The sequence below is a fragment of the Spermophilus citellus genome, assembly GCF_964194105.1.
Source record: "Spermophilus citellus genome assembly, contig: SCAFFOLD_446, whole genome shotgun sequence".
Classification (NCBI taxonomy): domain Eukaryota; kingdom Metazoa; phylum Chordata; class Mammalia; order Rodentia; family Sciuridae; genus Spermophilus; species Spermophilus citellus.
This window is the reverse complement of record NW_027673027.1, coordinates 40347-62533: the sequence shown is the minus strand read 5'-3', so window position 1 is coordinate 62533 and position 22187 is coordinate 40347. Positions and strand designations below refer to the sequence as shown.

Here is a 22187-nt window from a genome sequence, read left to right as displayed (position 1 = left end):
ACTTAATGACTTTCAAAAGTTATTGGGAGACATAAATTGGATAAGGCCTTATCTAGGCATACCAACAGGAGAGTTGGGACCTTTATTTGATATTCTAAAAGGTCCATCAGATCCAAATTCACCCCGCATGTTAATGCCTGAAGCAAGAAAAGCATTTAAAATCATTGAAACATATATGGAAAATATGCATTTGGATAGAATTGATATAAGTTTGCCTTTATTATTTATTGTACTACCAACAAAAAATATTCCTACAGGAGTATTTTGGCAAGAAGGTCCATTATTGTGGATACATTTATCTTATTCTCCTAACACTATTCTTACTAGGTATCCTGAGGCTGTAGGACAATTAATACTCGAAGGAATAAAAGCAGCAAAGGGAGTGTTTGGGATTTCTCCCAATAAAATTATTACTCCATATACTATGGATCAAATTGATGAGTTAGCTAATGAGTTAAATACTTGGGCAATAATCATGTGTAAATCTAGTGTTTCATTTGATAATCACTTACCATCTAATCCTTTGTTGTCTTTTTGGTCTAAGCATCCTGTAGTTTTTCCAAAAATGACAAGAAAAACCCCTATCATAAATGCTCCAAATATATTCACTGATGGGTCAAACAATGGTACAGCAGCAGTAGTTACTCCTGATCAAACTTTTACATTTTTAGTACCCAAACAATCAGCTCAAAAGGTAGAGCTTAATGCAGTATTACAAGCTTTTATGATGTTTAAAGATTCTGTATTTAATTTATTTTCTGATAGTCAGTATGTAGTTAATGCTATAGTATCCCTTGAAGATGCTGGTAGGATTTCACCTTCTTCTACTGTTTTCTCTTTGTTTTCCGCTATACAAAGTCTAATCTGGGACAGAAAAGATCCATTCTTTATAGGACATATCAGGGCACATACAGGATTGCCTGGGGCCCTTAGTATGGGCAATGAACTAGCAGATAAATCTACACATGACACACATATTTTCTCCCCAATAGAAGAAGCTATAAATTTTCATAAAAGGTTCCATGTCAATGCTAATACTTTACAAAAGCGTTTTAAAATAACTAAAGAACAAGCCAGACATATAATAAAACAATGTCAAAATTGTGTGACATTTTTACCACAAGTTAATCTTGGAGTCAATCCTAGAGGACTGATACCTAATCATATTTGGCAGATGGACGTCACATACTTGCCAGAATTTGGAAAATTAAAATATTTGCATGTTACAGTTGATACTTCTTCCGGATTTTTGATGGGCTCCCTTCATGCCGGAGAAAAAACTAAAGATGTTATAGCTCATTGCTTACAAAATTTTGCCACTGTGGGTGTTTCAAAACAGTTAAAAACGGACAATGGTCCTGGTTATACTTCTACCTCTTTTAAACAATTTTGCTCATCATTTGGCATTACTCACATAACAGGAATTCCATACAATCCACGAGGGCAAGGCATAGTTGAAAAAGCTCATCAAACTATTAAAATGTACTTATTAAAACAAAAGGAGGGAATTGGTAAGGAGTATATATCCCCCAAAGATAAACTGAAAATAACCCTTTTTACTCTAAACTTTTTAAATTTGGATTCATCAGGACTTAGTGCTGCGGAAAGACATTTGTATCCAAAAAATGTACATAAGCCTAAGGTACTTTGGAAGGATATTCTAACAGGACAATGGAAAGGTCCGGATCCAGTGATAGTCTGGAGTCGGGGCTCTGTCTGTGTTTTTCCACAGGAGGAACAGCAGCCGATTTGGATTCCAGAGAGATTAACCAAAACAATTTCTACAGAAAAAGAAGATGATTTGACTCAAATCCATAACAGCTGATATCCAGAACTCCAGCTTGGCTATTCTTACATCTGCGACAGGGATCAACCAGGATGCTTTTTTGAATATCTATTTTATTATTGCTTTTTCCCACATCATAAAGTTCCATTTTATTTTTGAGCTCATACAGACATAAATTAATGTTTTTCTGATCAGTTTTATTTTTTGACTATGGAGTTTTTAAACATTGCAATGGAGATTTCACCTAGGTAATCTACAAGGCCTTCACTATTGTCTTATATGTTGTATGTTACGTGTGCACATTTCTGTTTTGTGTTGTATGTCTGTATGTGCATATGTCCATATATCATATATAAGGAGCACTCATAAAAATATGGATCCCCAATTTTTTTTATTATTCACGTGATTTTAATGGTTTAATTTAATTTGGATAAACAGCTGTTGAAGACTGTTTTAATATGTGTACAAATAAGCAGGTTAACAGATCTGTTTGTTTACTTTCACCTTTCCTTTTCATTATATTTAATAATTCTGTTCAGGATAATGTAAATTGTTCTAAAAATTGTTTTCTTAATACCTGTTGAAATGTTACATTTTTTTTTCTCTTTTCTTAACATCATTGTCAATCCCTATTTTCATCCCAGTGCCGGTGAAGACAAAGATGAAACCAAACTACAACTTCTTCAATAATTATCACAACAAACTATATAAACTGATGCATCAATGAATAATAACTCAACAAGTAATGCTCAATCACTGAGTCGATTTATTTTGGGAGGAAATGGACATATTGATAGATTCCTCCACTTTGAACTGCTTACAAAACTTGCCTGGACTATGTATCACTTGTATGCATTGTGCTCTATCTGTTGATGCAGTGAATTATGGTAGTGCTGGCGTATCTTTGCTGATGTGTCACCAGTGATGCAATTTTTCCTAAAGAGCCGTCTATTGACTTGATGTCGTGGCATTTCTGTATCCTCCTCCCTTCTACTAGTGATGGTCTAATTTTGGGGGCCAACTGAGGTGAGGCAAAGAACCTCACCCCCCCACTGGTGCATAGGCCTATCCACAGGTATGGCTATATACTGGACCGGTAGTCAGTGACGGGTATGATTCAGTTGCAGTGGTATCAACCTAAGACAGGAGGCTGACGCCTAGAGGTCAGCTTTTCCCATGACGGGTAAGAACCATATGTTGAATTGGACATACCTAACAGGCACGGTCCCTAGCCACATTGCCTGTTGCTTAATTAAACAGAAGGGGGCAGATGCTAGGAGCCACAAGCAAATAATATGATGCATGGCACTTTCGGTTGTAAGGTGACGCCAGCTAGCCATTGAGATGATATGATTATGTTAAGATTCACATTCATATGGAAATTGGACTCCTGCTGTTCACTTTGGCCTGCTACGGGACTCATGTTACGGGACTCCTGGAGAGTTCCCATTGGTTGGGGAAGGAAAGTAGGAGGGAATTCCGGGGGAGGTCCGGGCCCCCGGTTCCAGTAGACCCGACCGCGTGGGTGGACCGGCTGGCTTGTCGGGCGCGTACGCGGATTGGCAGCATTTTCAAAAATAAAGTTTTGTTCCTGCTTGAGTGGCTCGTGATTCTGTGCCCAGCCAAACGGCGGCAATTATTTACTTTTGCAAATGTTTGACATTTTTAATAGTAAAATCATGTTTAAAATAAACAACAGTAAATAGTGTTTTATGAAATAAAACCTACATATTCCTTTTTATAATACAGCTAGTGGCAATTATTTTTGAACCCCACTACTCCCTCAATCACACATGTCCATTTAATCACCAAATTCTACTGATTTTTTTTTTGTTTTTTTTTTTTTTGTGGTTCTGGGGATAGAACTCAGTGCCTTGTGCATGTGACACAAGCACTCTACCAACTGAGCTATATCCCCAGCCCCTTGATTCTTTTTAATTGCCGCTTCTTTCCATCTACTCCAGCTAAATTTGGCCTATGCACAAAGCATGACTATTTATGACTACTTCTAAAATTAGCCAGTTTTAAAAAAATAAACAAAAATATTTGATCATACTAGTTCTTCACTTAAAAGATTATCATTGATCATAGGAGAAAGGCTAAAATATCTAACATGCATACAAGGCCCTGCAGGGTCTACTCTGACCCTGTGTATATCCCACTCCATTTCAGGATGCTCTCCCAAGATGCATCCCCATACTCCAAGTACTTTTTGAACCTACCACACTCATTCTCAGACCGGAGCTTTCACCTGCACTCATCCCACGGCTTGGAATGCTCCCTTAACCTAACCGGTAAACACACCCTCTACTTTCAACCTTACCTTAAATACCTCTTTTCCCAGAGTAACTTTCCAATTATTCTTGGTTTAGATGAGGTCAAATATCTTACTTTCATAATAACTTGCCACAACTGAAATTTTCAAGTTGTTGAAATTATTTGCTTAATATTTATATTTCCTGCTATAATGTAATCTCAAAGAGAGAAGGAAATAGGTCTTCATTATTATATCTCCAAATTCTAGCAATTTATCCTATTAGAAAATCAATAAATTTTGATTAAACCACAAATGACTAGCTAGATGAAGGAATAAGTATATGAATTTGAATTAATACTGGTCAAATAATGAAACAATTACCTGCACCATAATAATACTATGACCTCAACAGCTGACCTCAACGATGTCAATCATACTTCCTGACAAAACATTTGCAAAGCTTTCATGTGTATGTACACAAATAAGCCAAGAGAGAAAATAAGTCAAAATTACTTCATTACAAATTTCAGGTCCCTCATTGATACTCCAAAAGCACTTGACGACAAAAAAACAGGGATGGGTCTTATATCATTTTTCAAAGGAGGCACATATATGTCCAAATAAAAGTAATTCTGATATGAGTCCCAACTGTGCTATCCAGAAAGAAAACTGAGATTCTCTGAATTACTCCCTGAAAGAGCAATAAAAACCATATACATAAAATTATTTCAAACTAGCTACATATGGAGTGTAGTCACAACTCATAAAATGGGTGAATTTAGCTAATCTATTCAATTAAAATCAATGATTCTTTTTTTTTACAGCAGTGCTGGGGGATTGAACCCAGGGCCTCAGACATATGATAGGCAGTGTTGCACCACTGAGCTACATCCCCAACTTCAATGTTTTAAAAATTAGATCTTCATAGCTTTTTTAATTAATGAGAAAAAAACTACAAACTCCTGAACCAAATTTTTTATTTTAAATTATTAGATTTCTGTGCATATGAAAAATTTTAGAACATGTCATATAAAGATGTTAGTGCATTAAATTATAATAAAAATATTTTAAAACAACTTTGAAATCACTAATATGCTTATTTTCCTGTGAAAGAATACAGTTTGCTTAAACCAACTTTATCGTGGAATATCAAGTAGGTTTAATATTTTTATATTATTGCTTAATAACTTCTTAATAAGATTTTGAGTTTCTACTTGACCTGCACATAATATATTTTTCAATGTACTGAATACTGTATTAGCCCTTTCTCTCATCTCAGCTGGAACATATTTAATATCTAAATATTCCGGTAATTTAGATCTAGAATTATACAGCGTATTAATAACAGTTTCAATGTCAACAATTTGGTTACTGGTTCGTCCTTTTGCCAATGCCTCGGATGTATACATTTTTTCTAATCTATATTCTGCTGCTTCTGCTAGAGCAAGGCTTCGTTTCAGGAGCTCTTTAGAGGCTTTAATATACTCTTTATATTCTGGATTATTGCTGTCACCAGGAGGTGCCTGTTGCATTTGTGCATATATTTCTGAAATTTTTCTCAAAATGATATCATTACGCATATTGTCTGAGTGTTGTTCATATATTGGGAATTTAAATCTGCTTGATGCAGAGTCCTCTGAGAGCTGGGGAACATCTTCTGAATCTGTCCACAGGTACATTTGAGATCTGCTGGTAGAACTGAGAGTTGTAAATGGAGATAGTTTGGAAGTAGATGATGTGGCAGTAGATAATTGTGTAGTACGTGGTGACAACGTTGAGGCCCGGCTGCGTTTTGTAACTGTCACTGTCTCTGGCTCTGGCTCTGGCTCTGGCTCTGGTTCTTCTTTTTCAATATAAGGTTCTTCCGCATGTAAAACAACAGAAACATTGTTTGGTCTGATTGACCAGAATGGTGTACTTTCAGTCATTAGTTTCTTCCCTACTCCCGGTGATGTGAAGTCTCTAGTAGAGAAAGGAGTACTTCCTGCACTAACATCCTTGATTAAAACATTATTCTCAGTTGAAGGTGTAACTGTCTCCTCAGATTCTGACCTCTTTGATCCTATAGAATAAAGATTTTTTGGAGACTTTGATTTTTTCTCAGGGCCTGGTTCCCTAGTGGGAACACTTAGTATTAGGTTCTCTAAAACTTGTACGAAATGATTCAAGTTTTGTTCTTCATCACGAGACACAGTAATGCCTTGAAGAAAAAAAATTAATAATAAAATTTATTATAAATGATACAATGACAGAATCTACTGAACTCAGTTTATCTCCTATGCTGTCACTTAAATTTGAAATAAAGAACCAATAAACAAAGCATCTTACTCTAACTTAAAATTATTTTTATCAGGTTCTTATTAAAATGAATGGGCAAGATTAGTGCAAAAATCACATTAAGAGTATTCTTTATATTTTTTTACATATTTTTTCAATGTCGATTAACCTTTGTTTTATTCATTTATTTATATGAGGTGCTGAGAATCGAACCCAGTACCTCACATATGCTAGGCAAGTGCTGTACCCTGGGCCATAACCCAGCCCAAATTCTTTATATCTTTTTACATTTATTCTTTCATGTAACTTATGATTCAACAGGCAACTTACTAAATAAAAATTTTGGTTATATCCTTCAACCAAGTAGTATGTTCCACTGGGCTCAATATTGACTTACTACAGCCAAATATTAAATTTTTAGGAATTTTTGTGAGCCATATGTAAAATACAGGCATAATTAAAAATTAAATTATATTAAAAACAAAGGTAATAATATTAAAAACTCATCACTTCTTAATTTATTTATTTCATTTTACTATTATATATGCTCTTAGGATTATTTACATCTAGGGTATCAATAAGATGTACATGCAATATAATGATTTCAGTAAGCACCTATCACTTAATATAATAAACCATTAAAAGTCACATTTATTTTTTATGTTTTAAGTTTCAAGTAATTATTGGTGCCCAGGATTGAACCCAGGGGCACTTAACTACTGAGCCACATCATCAGCCCCATTTTTTTTTTTTTTTAAATTTTGAGACTGGTCTAAGTTGCTTAAGGCCTTACTAAGTTTCTGAGGTTGGTCTTGAACTTGCAAGCCTCCTGCCTCAGCCTCCTAAGTTGCTGGGATTACAGGTCAAGTAGTTTCTTTTACCTCCTTTATTTTTAATTGACAAAAATATATAAAAGTCATATTTTACAAAGGAAAACAACTTATTTATATATGCTCATGTTTATAAATATAATGTCCTGAGTGTAGAGTGTTCATAAAGGAAAATACTGAGTAAAATGAATATGTAGTTTTTTTAAAAAAAAAATTTAATTTTTATGTGGTGCTGAGGATCGAACCCAGGGCCTTGCACATGTGAGGTGAGTGTTTTACCACTGAGCCATAACCCCAGCTCCCCCCACCCCAAATATGTAGATTAGTGCAGTGAAATTAAAATCCTTGATTGTTATCTTGGTTCTACCATGTTATAGCAGCATGACTTTAGGCAATTACTTAATTTCTCTGAATATTTATTTAAATATAAAATAAAGATATATGTATTTTATCTCACAAATAAAAATGAGTTAGATTTTTGAAAACACTTCAAAAGCTATAGAGTACTATAGAAGATAATATTATTTTTATAATGGTAACTGCTTATATTCCTTATTTAAAAAAATTAATTTCAAAGTTCCTAGAAAATATAATGTTCCCTAGTAAGATATTCTAAAGTACACTTTGGAGCTTATTTAATAGGAAACATGAAGTTTTCCTGTTAAAGACAGGTACACAGTAAGGATACCTAATATCCCATTACTATTTAACACCATTTGGAGGTACTAGTCAATGCAGTTCGACAAAGGAAAATGTCTGGAGGCATAAGAATTCAGAAGAAACAGGTAAAACTATCTTTATACACAGATGACATAAATCTAACAGTATAAAAATCAATTGAAAAAATTACTACAATAAAGAGAATTCAGTAAAGTAGCAAGTTATAAAAACCAATATACAAATGTTAACCAGTTAGAAGATAAAATGAGAGATAAGTTTCCATTTACATAACAAAGAAACAAAACATCTAATCATTAAATTTTAAAAGACATGCCCAAAACCTAGTGTGGCATTGCAAGAAGCTAAATTCATGAACATCTAAAGATAATAGGAACTGATACCTAGAATCTGAAAGAGTCTTTCCAGAAGTGATTATCCTGGATTATCTGGGTAGACTTTAAATCCAATCAGAAATGTCTTTCTGAGAGACACACAGATTTGAGAGAGAAAAAGATATGGCAATGTGGAGGAATAGGTCGAAATAAAAGTGATGTGGCCACAAGTCAAAGAATGCTGGCAGCCACCAGAAATTGGAAGAGACAAGAATTATATTCCTGGGCTGGGGTTGGGGCTCAGCGGTAGCACACTTACCTAGCAAGTGTGAGGCACTGGGTTCGATTCTCAGCATCATGTATGAATAAATAAAATAAAGGTCTATCAACAACTACAAAAATATTTTTTAAAAAAAGCTCCCTAGAGCTTCCCCAGGGAGGATGACCCTACCTACATACCTTGCTTTGGGTTTAGGCCAGATTACTGGCCTCCAGAATGAGAGAATAAATTTCTGTTGTTTGGAAGCAACAAGTTTGTGGTAATTTATTACATTAGCCATAGCAATATACATAATATAGGAAAATATTAAACTTATGAAATACATGATATAAACATCAACAAATGAAAGATATATCATGCCTTTAGTAAGAAGGCTCAACATCATAAAGATGCTTAGACATCACATAATCTGATAATTTATACATTTTATATGCTTCTAATTTTAAAAACCACTGAATTTTTTTCTAGAGTTACACAAACTAATTATAAAGTTCATTTTGAAGAATAAATAATAACCAGGAAAACAGGCCTTGCCAGATATTAAAATCTGATATTAAAATATTACAAAACTTTTATTATAAAAACAGTATTAGCATTAGCACATGAACAGATTAATAAATGGAACAAAAAAGAAAATACAGAAGTAGACCCAAATGCATATGTAAAAATAACTCAAGGTCAGGGAAGGTTTCAATTTATAAATTATTCCAGTTAGTAAATGAAGAAATCATTTATAACATGATCACTTTGTAGTTATTTTCTATGACTGCCATTATTATAAAGATACACAATCAAAACACTGTGTGCTTCCTGAAAGAACACAATATCATCTATGAGGTATTTTTTCAAAAGAAAAAGGCAAAGTCAAACCTGATTCCAATGGACCTCGAGAGATCTAACCAATATATGAAAAATATACACGACAACAAAAGAAGATATTAAACTCACCATGGGGATATTATCTGCAAAATCTAGACTGTGGGAAACTATAAAGCATTTGATCCAGTTTTTTCAACAACTAAATTGCAAAAGGAAAGGAGGTGGAGGATTATTAACAGGGATATCAATAAATTAAATGCATGATTCTTATACCAATACCATTCCAGTCAAATCAACTGGAAATAAAGAGAAAGATAATAAGAAAAGTTCTGACCAGATATTTGATATTACGGAATCAGTATCTTTTTAGATACAAAATTGCATTATTTCTATGTTTTGTTAAGTGTTATAAGGGGAATTAGCGAAGAGAATAAGGAAGGAAAGAGAAAAAGAATGTGGATGGAGATACTATTGATATAAGATTAATCATGACTTAATAGTTGAAGCTGTTTATAGATGTATAGAGATTTTATACTGTTCCATCTATTTGTGGGTATATTTAAATTTTTTTATACTACAGTGGTTTTTAAAATCTTTTTGGGAAATATTTCAATTATGAAAAACCAAAGCAAATAGCAAATCATAAGCAAATTTAGAATATACAACCAGCAGAGTTTAGTTGCCATTAAGGAGACACTGCCATTATAAGTCTACTAAAAGCTAGATTTCCAAATAATTTAACTTTTCGTTTCTTAGTGTAAATAATATACCCAGGTAGTCATTAAGACAAGTTAGGGTGTCAAAGGACAGGAAATACTAGCTCATTCCTAAAAACAAAAAAACAACAACAACAACAAAAAAAACTGATATACTCATTAGCTCCTTCTACTGTTACTCAGGCAACACCCAAAAGCCTGTTCATGGCTACCTAGCAACAGAGAACCCTTCCTCCTACCTTGGTTTTCTTCCCTTTGTAATGCCTTTGTCTCCGCATTGATCTGTTCTCATACTCATCTCCACATATTTCCCACCTGTTTTTGTCCCCCCTAAAACATCTACATATGTCACATTGACTTTCTCAGTTATACTAATCATAACTGTTCTTGGAAATCAATCTGATATTTATAAAAATTTCTGCAGGCAAAGGTATAAAAGATAGCCTCAAATATCCTTACAGACAGACCTGGTCACAGTGAAAACCTGCTTTTCTCCATACGTCAGGAAATGCTAGGAAGCTAAAGAAAATTCAAATTCTTACAAAAAACAGACTACCCTGATAAAGTTGGGTTATTTTACCTCGAATATTTGTAGTCTACAATGGTATAATACCTTCTCTATTTTTACCAGTTAGGGAGCTAAGCAAATAGCAATGTCCCATAATGTGGCTAAGGTAAGAATCTCTTCCAGCTTCAGACATCAGGATGTCTCTCTCCAATGCCTTCTGTAGCAAGATGGCCAACTGCTAAGCAGACTCAAGGTTTTTGCCAGAATTTTCATTTGTGGGGCTAACCTGAGCTTAAGTTGCCTGCACTTCTCTTCTTCAAATAGTACAAGGAGAATTAGCCACATAACCGAAATAATAGGACAGTAAACAAAACTGTACTAACAATTTAGAAACAAATGTAGCAGGAATTCTGAAGGGGAAATTGGAAGACAGTGATTAAAAAGATCATAATAGCTCTCACTGAGTAATTAGTATGTGCAGGCACTACATTAAGGACTTTGAGTGTGAGGAGTGTTTTGATAAAGAGGAAAAGGAAGGGGGCTGGGGATGTGGCTCAAGCGGTAGCGCGCTCGCCTGGCATGCGTGCGGCCCGGGTTCGATCCTCAGCACCACATACCAACAGAGATGTTGTGTCCGCCGAGAACTAAAAAATAAATATTAAAAATTTCTCTCTTTCTTTCTCTCTCTCTCCCCTCTCTCACTCTCTCTTTAAAAAAAAAAAAAAAGAGGAAAAGGAAGATAAATAATGTGCCTAAGATTATATTCAACAAGTAAGCAGTAAGGATGGGATTTCAATATAAGCTGTCTCACTCCAAAGCAGGTATACATAACATCTGGACAATGTTGTCATAAAGAAATGCCACAAGAATGCTGGCAAAGCAGTAAGATTATGGTAATAAAAATCATCCTTCAGGAATACATCTCTATTTTAAAATACATGTGAATATTAAGATCAATAATTCAAAATTTTGCCCTATTGTCAAAAATGCATTCTTTATATACATCAAGATGTATCTAGAAATATTGAAGATAATACAAATATAATGTTTTCTTACTACAAAATATGAGTGAGAATGGACAGTCAATGACTTAAAAAGAATAAATCCACTTCATACAAAGGTAAAAGGCAAGTTAATTACTTTTGAATTTATTCTGAGGAAACTAAGAACATAAGTTCTTTTTTAGATAAACCCAGTTTTGTAAGTATCATAAATTTAGAAAATTGTTGTCCTTCATATTTCTGTGCTAGATTTCAAACATTTGTACACATTAAAATAACATGCTTGTAAACTAATTAAGGCTAGTAATATTTTCTTTGGTTACACTGGTTACACAGGGGTGAACTATTGTTTCATTAAGCTATACCTTGAGTTTTGTGTGTCTTGCATACTTAAAATGTTATGCTATAATTTTGTTTGCATTACAGTAACTCTGTTTTCCATTATAGTTACATCATTGTAGTTAAAAACAAAGACACCTGTTTTTTAAAGAACTAAAGTTTACAAAAACTTAGTTTTGCCGGCAGCTCAGAAGGCTGACACAGGAGGATTGCAAATTCAAAGCCAGCCTCAGCAAAGGCAAGATGCTAAGTAACTCAGTGAGACTCCTATCTCTAAATAAAATACAAAATAGGGCTGGCTTTATATACTTGATATATACTTTATATCAAAAATGCAAAATAATATAGACCAAAGCATTAAAAATCAAATTCCAATATATCTTGACCAAAATTAAAACAGGTCATCATATAATTCCCTTATATGCTCTTATTAGTTATTTTGTTCATTTTCAAAACACATTGCCTCTTCCAAAAGCCCCTAATGAAACGGTTTAAAAGAACATATTTGGGTTTCTGCGTCCATGAGGATAGAGGTAGTTGTTCCCCTTTGCTTTGGCTGACATAGTTAAAAATGCTGGTTATTGAACATAAAGCAACCATATGAAAGTTGCTAAGAGAAAAACAAACCACTGGGGTCTTCAGGACAACCAAAATGACACATTTTTCTCTAGGTTTTCTGTTTGCCACATATATTCCACACTGGGGCCTAGAGAGTTTAGCAACCAAGAAATAGCAATGTGCACAGATGTTAAAGACTAAAAAGAGAAAGAAGGTGGTTCAAGATAATCCTGCTCTCTCTGTAACTAAATGCCCAGGAAGGGGCAGACTAGCAAGACAGAACATCTTTTAGATCATAACTGCAATGCTCCAGTCAAGTAACAGAGAAAACTGCAGCATTACTCCCATCAGCAAAGGCTAGTAAATGCTGGGGTTCCACCCTCATGGGGCTGTTACAAGATGCTTCAACCCACTGCCCTTATCCCATAAGTACTGCTGCCAAGTAAAAGTTAATACCTTCTCTCTCAATAGAGAAGGCCAAATGAGGAGCTCAGACTTTCATCTTCACCCTATGAAAACAAGGCAAAACCCTTCTTCCCCTGCCAAAGTGGGCAAGAGGCCTATTTAAATCAAACCCAAAGATTTAAATAAGATCTAGAGTCAACACAATATAATAACTAAATATACAGGCTTAAATTTTAAAAAAATCAGTTTTCACACCAAAAACCAAGAAAATCTAATTTTGAATTAAAAAAAAATGCCAATACTGAAGCAACACAGAAGTTAGAATTATCCATCTTGGATTTTAAAGCAACCATCATAAAAATGCCTCAACAAAGGCTGGGCGCAGTGTCATAGCCTGTAATCACAGCAGTTTTAGAAGCTGAGGCAGGAGAATCAGGGGTTCAAAGCCAGCCTCAGCAACTTAGTGAGGCCCTAAGCAACTCAGTAAGACCCTGTCTCTAAATAAAATACAAAAAAGGGTTGGGGATGTGGCTCAGTGGTTAATTGCCCTTGAGTTCAACCCTCTAAACAAAAAGGAAAAAAAAAAGCATCAACAAGTAATACATACATGCTTGAAACAAATGAAAAATAAAAAATCTCAGAAGAAAAAGAAGAAATAAAGAAGAACCACACTGATAATTTAGAATAGAAAAACACAGTAACCATTTCAGTAAAAACCTTAGTGGGTAGGCTCCACAGATGAAAGAGTGAAGTGGAAGACAGAATGGCAATTACCTGATAGAAAGAACAGAGAAAAAGAAGGGTGGGGATGATGAACACAGCCTCAAGAACTTGTGAAAGTATAACAAAAAGAAAAATCTAATATTGGTGTGATTGGAATCTTAGAGGAAAGGAGGAAAAAAGGGTGGGCCTGAAAATATATTCAAAGAAACAATGGCTAAACATTTCCCAAATTTGGCCAATATAGGAACTTCTAGATTCAAGAAGCTGAAAACCAAACACAAAGAAAAAAAAAATCTTAAAAGAAGCAAGAGAGATGGGGAAAATGATTTGACAATTCTTATCAGAAATCCTGAGAATAGGAAGGAAATAATGTATTTTTCAAGTGCTGACCAAAAAAGGCCCAGTAATGCAGAATTCCATATTAAGGGAAAACATCCTTCAAGAATGAAAGGATCATTCACTGTCAGACAAGGAGAAATTAAGAGAAGTCGTTACCAGAAGACATACCCTAAAAGACTAGCTAAATGAAGTTTGCCAAGCAAATGGTAAAATGGTAAAAGAAGAAAGGAAGACTAGAAAGGAAGAAAGAATAACAGAAAGAGGAAAAATATGGGTAAATACTCCCTTTGCCTCTTGAATTTTCCAAATGATGTCTGACAGCTGAAGCAAGGAGTATGTGCCACTCTGATGTGGTTCTGTCAAATGGAATTCTTAAAAAAAAAAAAAAAGATATCCCTTAATATAAAATGGATACTGATAATGTGTTTTAATACAATTTATGTTTTAAAAACTAAGGTTTAAAACCAAATAATATTGTTAATTTAAAAATGGATTGATATAGGAATAAATATCTGGTAAGTTAAAGGTAGGAGCAAAATGTAGCATATAATAGGAGGAAACTTGGTAGTTCAGTAAAGAAGAAAAGATGAATTTTAAAACATTCAAATAAAGACAAAAACGTTAAAGTTCCATGGAATACATCTGGTCTTTGTGCTTTAAGAACTCTTTATTTATTCACTTTGTCCTTGGGCTATAACTTTAACATGGCAACTGGTGATTACACCCAAAATTTAACCAGGAATTCTTGATGCTCATTTGTTAAAGATTCAAATATAAACAGGATTTCTATTACCACAAGAAAGGAAAAACAATGTCTTTATCCATAAAGAACTTAAGTATATAAAACTTAAAATATAAACCCAAGCATAGATGGTACAGATTCTGGCTATGCAGAGTTATGTCCTTAACTCTGGAGAAAAAATTGCTTATATTTTCCATCCAGGTCATATAAATGGACTCACAAAGAATAGAATTCCTTTATTTTACAGCAATTAAAAGCTGCAAGTAAAAACTAATACCTGAAAACTCTCACCATGTAAGAATTCCAGTTAAAACATGAACATCCATCAAATTAAAATAAACTTAAATAACTTAAATATTTCCAATACAAATCAAAGTAGGAATAACTCCTTCATTAGGAGGATGTACTCAATTCATTAGGAGGATGTACTCAAAAAGAATGGTCAAAAGAGCTGGGTTGTAGGCTCAGTGGTAAAGTGTTTACCTAGCGTGTGTGAGGCTACAGTTCAACTTCTAGCCTGCAAGCTCACACACACAAGCACCACACAGAGAATGGTCACAAAAGGAAACATAATATACATTATATATGTTATTCATCCAGCAGTTTCCCTGTAAATTATTTAGTTTTGTGCTGATAGACAAAAAACAAGGAGACAGCCGAACAAGGAATTATGTTCAGATTACTCAAGTGTTCCATTTAAAGAAATGTAACTTCATGGTTTTGCACTTCCTGGTATTTATGTTATATGGGCTTGCCCTATGTGACTTGTCTTGGCCTATAGGACACTACCAAGTCCAGCACCAATGGGCTTGATAAAATGTTTTCATATTGTTGCTTGTAAAGATTCCTCTTGGAAGCCAGCTAATGTGAAACCTAGGCTAGATAGTGAAAGACAAGAAGTCATGGAGAGAAAGACCTTGAAAGACAAAAAGCCATCTTGGGTCTCTCATCCCAATTGAGTGTTCAACTGAATGCAGCTGTATGAGTGACCTCAGCTATACCAAATGAAGCAGAATTGCCCAGCTGAGCCTAGTTAACTCATACAATCATGAAAAATGATAAATGTGGGGGAAGTCTTTCATGTTACCATAGGTAACCAAAATAGTCTTATTAAATTTGTTTTTTAAAAAGGAATTAAAGTTTGGTTTGGGTGAAGAGTTAAAAATCAAAAACTTTATCCTATGTGTAATGTTAAAATATAATAGGAAACAACATAAATTCCTGACCTTAAATTTTATCTCTTTTAGTTCTATTTAACTACAATGACTCAAATAACAATATCATTTCACAAGTCTGTTGTGTCCTAGGTGCTTTGGTCTTTAATATCACATTGTACTATATTTCCTTGGAAGCATGACTAATTCCATTCAGAGCAGGGGAGATACAAAGTGGGACAACCAGTTAATGTCACTAAATAAGAAATCTTTAAAAACATATGGGATCTTATGTACATCCACAATACTGGGTTCCTAATAAGATATATTTCCATGCTTGTATAAATATATCAAAATAGATTCTACTATCATGCATAACTAAAAAAGGAACAAATAAAAATAAATAAAATAAAATATATGGGATCCTACCAAAGGAACAGAGAAAGCAGATTGCAGTGGCTCCACCATGTCAAGACATGAATATTAAGCCTCAGAAAAAAAAATAAATAAAATAACTTGTTTTAAAAAGTCACAAATACATAATGATCCTAAAAAAGAAAAAATTTTTAAACAACTTGTATTATACTGAAAGGGTAAAGTTTCTAAGCTGGAAAGCTTGAATTAAAATGTAAAAGATTAGGTATTATTAAATTCCTCTGTTACACCCAGATTCCTGAGATAGTTAAGACAACGCCCTACTGGCCATTCAACCTAGGGCCCTGTGCAGTTTGTCACAGGGCCCGAACCAATCAGTTTGAATATGTATCCTGCTTAGGAGTGACCAATCACCCCCGCCCGATCTGTTCCCACCAATGAATGTGCCAATCACGTCTCAGTGTTGTTGTTAAATTTTCCCGTGCCTCATGATGATTTGTTCTGATGTATGCAAAGCCCACCGCCCTCTCCAGAAAGTGTACTTAAGCTCTGCTTGACCTCTGCTCTGGGCTCTGGGCTGCTCTCCCTTCTTGAGTGAGCACGGAGCCCCAGCGCGCTGGAATGGATCCCCAATAAATCCCCTTTTGCCAATTGCATGGAGCCAGTCTCTTGTGTGGTCTCTCTCTCCGACGCTCCGCTGGACCCTTACAATACCTCTTTTATTCATAAAGTGAAATTGTTGCTTAATTTTAAATTTTACATACATTATAAGGAGATTAAAGTATGTCCATTTAAGGGCTAAAATGATCAAAAGAACAAAAAGACAGAACATTTTCCCCCATTAAAACATTAATGGATAGGCTAATGAAACTTCCTCCTTCTCCCCTAAGGCCTTTCTGGACATTCACCAATTAGAGGACAAGCTCATTATCTCAAACATTAGGAAGTGTGTCAGTACATTCCATTCACAGGTTTGGGAGACCTTCCTGAGTGCCTTAGCCTTGAGCACTGAAAACCAAGTGAATTTTACCTTTAGAGTGTACTTAAAATAAATGTTTTCTCTCAGTGTATTTAGTGATAGATTTTAACAATTATTGCTAGTTGCCTCCTTAATATTTCCCTTGCCTTGTTTGGCTCATTAGGACAAAGGACAAGGATGCAGGTCAAAGACTCACTTATTGTACTTCCTTTTAATATCAATCTAGAGAAGCAAGTTAAGAGGTTTTGTCACTCTAAACTGACACCTACCATTAACTCTATTTTTGCTGATCTATATGAAGAGATGCCTAGAAAAAACAATTTACTCATGAAAATTAAAAAAATATATCCCCCAAACTACTATTTCACAGGCTTGTATTTAGTGACTTGAAATTTTAAAAAGCAAATTATATAATTTTAGTAATAGTTAATATTAAGTAGTAAAGCAAACTACAGTGAAAACACATTAAAGATGAATGATTTTAAAATTAGAAAATATTTCAAACTAAAACTGAAAAATCAGATATAAGAAATTAATTTAATATATAAAAAATTAAGTATATAGGATATTTACCCAGCACCATCAGGATGTGTGTCTATGTAGGAAAGCATATACCCAAGCCTCATTCATGTCAGGACGAATTTAGATTAAACCAGAACTGAAGTTTTTTTCAACATATATATATTTAATATGCCTATGATTGTTGAATAAGATAAATTCAAAACTGTTCTTGTAGTTTAGGGAAAAAACCATCAGAACTGCAATTTTCATTATAAAAACCTATCTTATCATTGGCATGAGAGAGCATTATTTTATTTGACTTTCTCATCAATAGTTGTTCCAATAGTGGCCATATAAAAGAAGGCTTAATTGATTTAAATCAAACCTAATAACATAAGCCTAGTTTCACTGGTATACTTATTTTTTTAATTAAAAGAGAGAGAGAGAGAGAGAAAGAATAAGAAAGAAGGAGAAAGTAGTCATGTAATATTACCCTACATAACTCTTTTTTTTATAACTTTATTTTATTTATTGATATGTGGTGCTGAGGATCGAATCCAGGGCCTTGCAAATGCGAGGGGAGTGTTCTACAGCTGAGCCATAACCCCAGCCACTACCCTACATAACTCTTAATCTATTTTTGTGGAAAAGAAGTAAATCCCATTTTCCAAGATATCTTCTATGATCTACAATCTGGTTAGTTAGTTATTTGTCTTATACTATTTACATATTCAACACAAAATCATTCTTTTTTCTGAGAAATGTCTTCATTTCCTAACAGCCTTAAAAAATCTTAGCTAAAGGGGTGCAAAGAAAAAGAACAGGCCACAAAATTGTATAGTTAGGCAGGAGATTGCACTGCATAAAGTGAGTATCCAGGACTGCTGAATAGCAGTTCCAGGCTGTACTGTGTGACAGTTAATGTCACTTTTTAGTTAAAAATTTCCATATATTTTAGTCAGCTGTGACCTACTGCTCTACTACTACCAAAATGCAATAATAGTATTAGTAATAAGAATCACCAATCATCCAGAAAAGATAATTATCTTCATTGTGTTTTGCTCATTAATGTCAAAGAAGAAAAAATTTACAAAGATTTTTATTAAAAACAGCTAAAAATCATAAGTGTTACTTGATTTTTGGGGGGGATGGCGATACTGGAGATTGAACTTAGGGGGACTTGACCACTGAGCCACATCCCCAGGCCTATTCTGTATTTTATTTAGGGGCAGGGTCTCACTGAGTTGCTTAGCACCTCCCTTTTGCTGAGGCTGGCTTTGAACTTGCAATCCTCCTGCCACAGTCTCCAGAACGGATTACAGGCTGATGCCATCAGGCATAAGTGCTAGTTTTAAAGGGCTAATTTTAACTACTAAGATACTTCCTCAAGAACTTTTCCCACTACTATTCATGATAATTTAGGTTGTGTTGCATTTTAATTTTTAAATCTAATTTTCAACTACAATCTTTACGTCTGAAATATAGGTCTGCATACTTAACATGCACTATAAGACTTTTTTACACATACCCCGTTGAGTGAATTTTATTTATTAGTTTGGTTAAACCAAACTAACGTTATTAAATACTGCAATGAATTACAGTTAAGACTAGATGAGCAGGCCTCACAGTTATTATCTGGAATATCATTATCAGAGACCATACTTAAACACCTCCAGATGTCCCCAAGATGTTGGTAATGTAGTGAAGTCTCAGCACTGCTGAATTTGACCTTAATGGTTTTCAGCTCTTGGGGAGGAACAAAAGAGCTCCTCGGTAAGATCTAAGTTAGAATTCTGCTTAGCTAAGGCTTCTCACCCCTTGCACGCCATGACGCACTTTGTGGGAATGAGTTAATGAGTATTCTAGACGGTAGCTCCCAATCTGCATGCTAACTTTGGCCATCCTTTGACCACTGGGGTCAGACAACCTTTTCATGTTAAAAGGCGGGGTTGTAATGATTTCCAACTCTGCAAACCACACTGTGTGCGTGTGCTACACGCCTTTCCACTGCAGGAAAGCAGAATAACTGCTGCTGTACATCATTGAAACTTAATATTTATGAGCAGTGAAATCTGAACTTTTTACTTTTTCACATGTCATATTTATGTTTTGAAATGTCAAGGCCATTCTGGGCAGATCAGCCAAAAACAGGCTGGCATCGCAGGGAACGCGTCCTCCTCCCCTGCTGTCTCACCCAGGCGTCTGGAAGAGGCCCAGGGTGGCACAGGGCGAGTCTCCCCGCGGAGGAGGCCACACTCCAAGGGCTCCGCCTGCCCGACAGCGCCTCCCGCACGCTTGCGGTCCCGGGTCCGCCTTGTGGCGGCGCGGACGGGAGCAGGGGACACATCTCGGCGCCGGGCCAGCACCCTGGACATTGGGGCAGGAGGAGTGCCGGACGCGGGAAAAGCAAGAGCCGCACTTCCGGTGGCCGAGACCTGGAGGCTGTCCGAGGACCCTCGGGTCGCCGCCGCCTAGGCCGGTCACTCACTCGGAAACGCCGGCGCTGACGAAGGCCATAGCAAAAGCGCGACTAGAAGGACCACGGGCTTCATGGGCGTCGTCCGCAGCACTCCACCATGCGACGGGAACGTCCTGGGCCACCAGGCCGGGTACCTCGGGGCCGAAAGGGAAGGGTGTCAGCGGCCGACCGTCCCACCTCAGGGCCCGGGGCGCTCCGCAACGGTCGGGTCGTCGCCACCGCAACGTAGCGGCGGCGTGGGGGAGGGGTGGCGCCGAGGTCGGCCCTGCGCGCCCGCCAGTGCGCATGTGCGCGCGGCCTCTGGAAGGGGCGCGGAACGAAGGGTCGTGACGCCGGCCGCACTGCTGCGGGGTCTCACGTGGGGACACAGCCCTGGCCAAAACCCCGGCCCTGCGCAGGAGGAGCTGTCTGGTGTCTGAGACAACCTGGCAATTTAAAAAAAAAAAAATAGCGTGAACTGGCTATAATAGAGGGAAGCACCCCGCGCCCCTCAGCGCAGAGGCAGATGTCCTGCTGTCCCTAGGGCTCCAAATGGAGGAGCACCCCAAGAACTGAAGACAGTAACCATAAAGCATCTTTAAAAAATGAAAACAGCTCAGGCTAATTGCATGGGGGGAGGTAGGCAAGTGCATTAAAGTACTTAAGGGGCTTAGGTAGATTGTCTAGTTGGTTTCCAAAAGATTGTTTCTTTGATAATGGGAGAGTGTGACTACAAAAGGGATCATGAGATAGCTTTGGAGAGTTACAGGCAATGGTGGTGGCCATAAGAATCTATACTTGTGTTAAAATTTTTAGAACTGTACACCAAAAAATACATCTTACTGTACAATTATTTTTTAATTGACATATATTTATATCTTTGCCCTGGGAAGCAGGATGTTGGTATTGAGCTGGGGAAAGTTGTGATTAAATTTGCATTTCAAAAGTCTCACTTTTCCTGCAGCCTCTAGAATGGGTTGAACTGGCACATGCTCATAATTGCAGCAGCTCCGGAGGCTGAGACAGACAGGAGACTTGATAGTTCAAAGCCAGCCTCAGCAAAAGCGAGGAGCTAAGCTACTCAGACCCTGTCTCTAAATAAAATGCAAAATAGGGCTGGGGGGGGGGGTGTGGCTCAGTGGTCGAGTGTCCCTGAGTTCAATTTCTATCCTCCCCCCCACAAAAAAAGAATGGGTTGAAGGGAAGCAAGACTAGAGACAAAGAGCCAAGTTAGGAGGCGGTTCTAGTAATCCAGGTATGGACTGATAAGGGTCTAGACTCCTGGTGGCAAAGGACATGGGACATGTGGACAGATCTGAGACATTAGAACTAACATCAACAAGATTAGGGTGTTGTTTGTGGAAATGAAGAGAGGAGGAGGTGATACCCCCATTCCTCTAGGAATGGGGTGGTACCATTTACTGAGATGGACAACAATTCAGGCACTTACAGGAGTAGAGCAAGATGATGGGGGAGAGGAGTTTGTTTTCATCATTGTTATAGTGAGGTGGGCTTGGGATTTCCTCCCACAGTGGTCTGTCCAGTGAGAGGATGGATGTGGGGCCCTGGAGAGAGCTGAAATGGAAGTGGAGGTTTGGAAGGCATCCAGCATCTAGAAGTGGGGATATCTGCGGAAAGTCTGTAGAACAAGTAGGCTGTAGAGCCTAGGAAAGATTCCTGGGAAACATGGCAGGCTGGAGAGAGCAGGATGGACCTGCAAACACCGAAAGTGGGGCAAGGAAACCAGGAGAACCAAGAACCTTTGTGGAAGAGTAGGAGTTTCAGACTGTCAAATACTTCTGAGAAGCCAACAAAAGAAGGACTTCATTTAGCAATGAGATCGTTTACAGAAGCAGTTTCAGTGGTGTGGCTCAGGCAAAAGCCAGGCCACAGTGAGTTGAGAGATGAGTTAGAGGTGATAAAATGGTGACAGCACAGTATAGACAACTTTTCAAGATTGGTGCATGAGTCTTCAATGCACTTCAGCAGTGCTCAATCCACATACAGCAGCATGCTACAATCAAACAATTGCAACTACTTGGAAAGTAATCTGGAATACGTAACAAAAGAATTAACCTATAAACACTATGATATACTATAAATTCAGGGGGAGAAAACTTTGTGTCCTAAAATAACCATAATCTATGA

At 36.5% G+C, this 22187-nt stretch overlaps 1 protein-coding gene across 2 annotated transcripts; it reads right to left on the bottom strand.

The window, feature by feature from the left end:
• Window positions 1-4110: 4110 nt before the first annotated feature.
• On the bottom strand, window positions 4111-21332 carry LOC308640224 (sperm equatorial segment protein 1-like). 2 transcript variants are annotated; one of them, XM_081312197.1, is made up of 2 exons: window positions 19776-21332; window positions 4111-6243 (listed from the first exon to the last, which is right to left on the bottom strand). In XM_081312197.1, exons 1-2 carry the CDS (start codon window positions 19954-19956, stop codon window positions 5180-5182), a joined length of 1245 nt encoding a protein of 414 aa, XP_081168323.1. In that variant the 5' UTR covers window positions 19957-21332; the 3' UTR covers window positions 4111-5179. The 2 variants fall into 2 exon arrangements, with proteins under 2 accessions (XP_081168323.1, XP_081168322.1); XM_081312196.1 differs by having other exon boundaries at window positions 4114-6243; window positions 20070-21142.
• Window positions 21333-22187: the final 855 nt, after the last annotated feature.